Source organism: Eimeria mitis, genomic scaffold (genome assembly GCF_000499745.2).
Source record: "Eimeria mitis Houghton genomic scaffold, Emh_scaff2263, whole genome shotgun sequence".
NCBI lineage: Eukaryota > Apicomplexa > Conoidasida > Eucoccidiorida > Eimeriidae > Eimeria > Eimeria mitis.
This window is the reverse complement of record NW_013570592.1, coordinates 3,357-3,706: the sequence shown is the minus strand read 5'-3', so window position 1 is coordinate 3,706 and position 350 is coordinate 3,357. Positions and strand designations below refer to the sequence as shown.

The following is a 350-nucleotide window of genomic DNA, read 5'->3' as shown; positions in this document are numbered from 1 at the left end:
AGCTGCTGCTGCAGCGGCTGCCTGCTGCTGCAGTCCCCCACAGTTTGCTGCTGCGGCTGTTGGCGTCCCTCGAGGCGGAGCTCGAAGCAGCAGCAGCAGCAGCAGCAGCAGCAACAGCAGCATTACCTCAGGCTGCACAAACACATGACAAGAAGCCTGCTGCTGCTGCTGCAGCAGCAGCAGCTGCTGCTGCTGCTGCTGCTCTTTTGGGGAGTGATGCAGTGGAGGAGACAGCGCTGATCGCCTGGCTGCAGCAGCCCGCAGCAGCAGCAGCAGCAACAGCAGCAGCAGCAGCAACAGCAGCAGCAGCAGCAGCAGCAGCAGGACGCATGCGGTTTTCTGCCTTTACG

The 350-nt window shown here is 62.6% G+C and overlaps 1 protein-coding gene across 1 annotated transcript in view; it reads left to right on the top strand.

Moving 5' to 3' along the window:
- Nucleotides 1-350, top strand: part of EMH_0051230 (uncharacterized protein) — a gene marked incomplete at both ends in the record, with an annotated part of 8,588 nt that overhangs the window by 5,167 nt on the left and 3,071 nt on the right. The window contains one exon of the mRNA XM_013496728.1: nucleotides 3-350. Within this exon, the coding sequence (XP_013352182.1) occupies nucleotides 3-350 (348 nt within the window). The remainder of the gene's footprint in view (nucleotides 1-2) is intronic.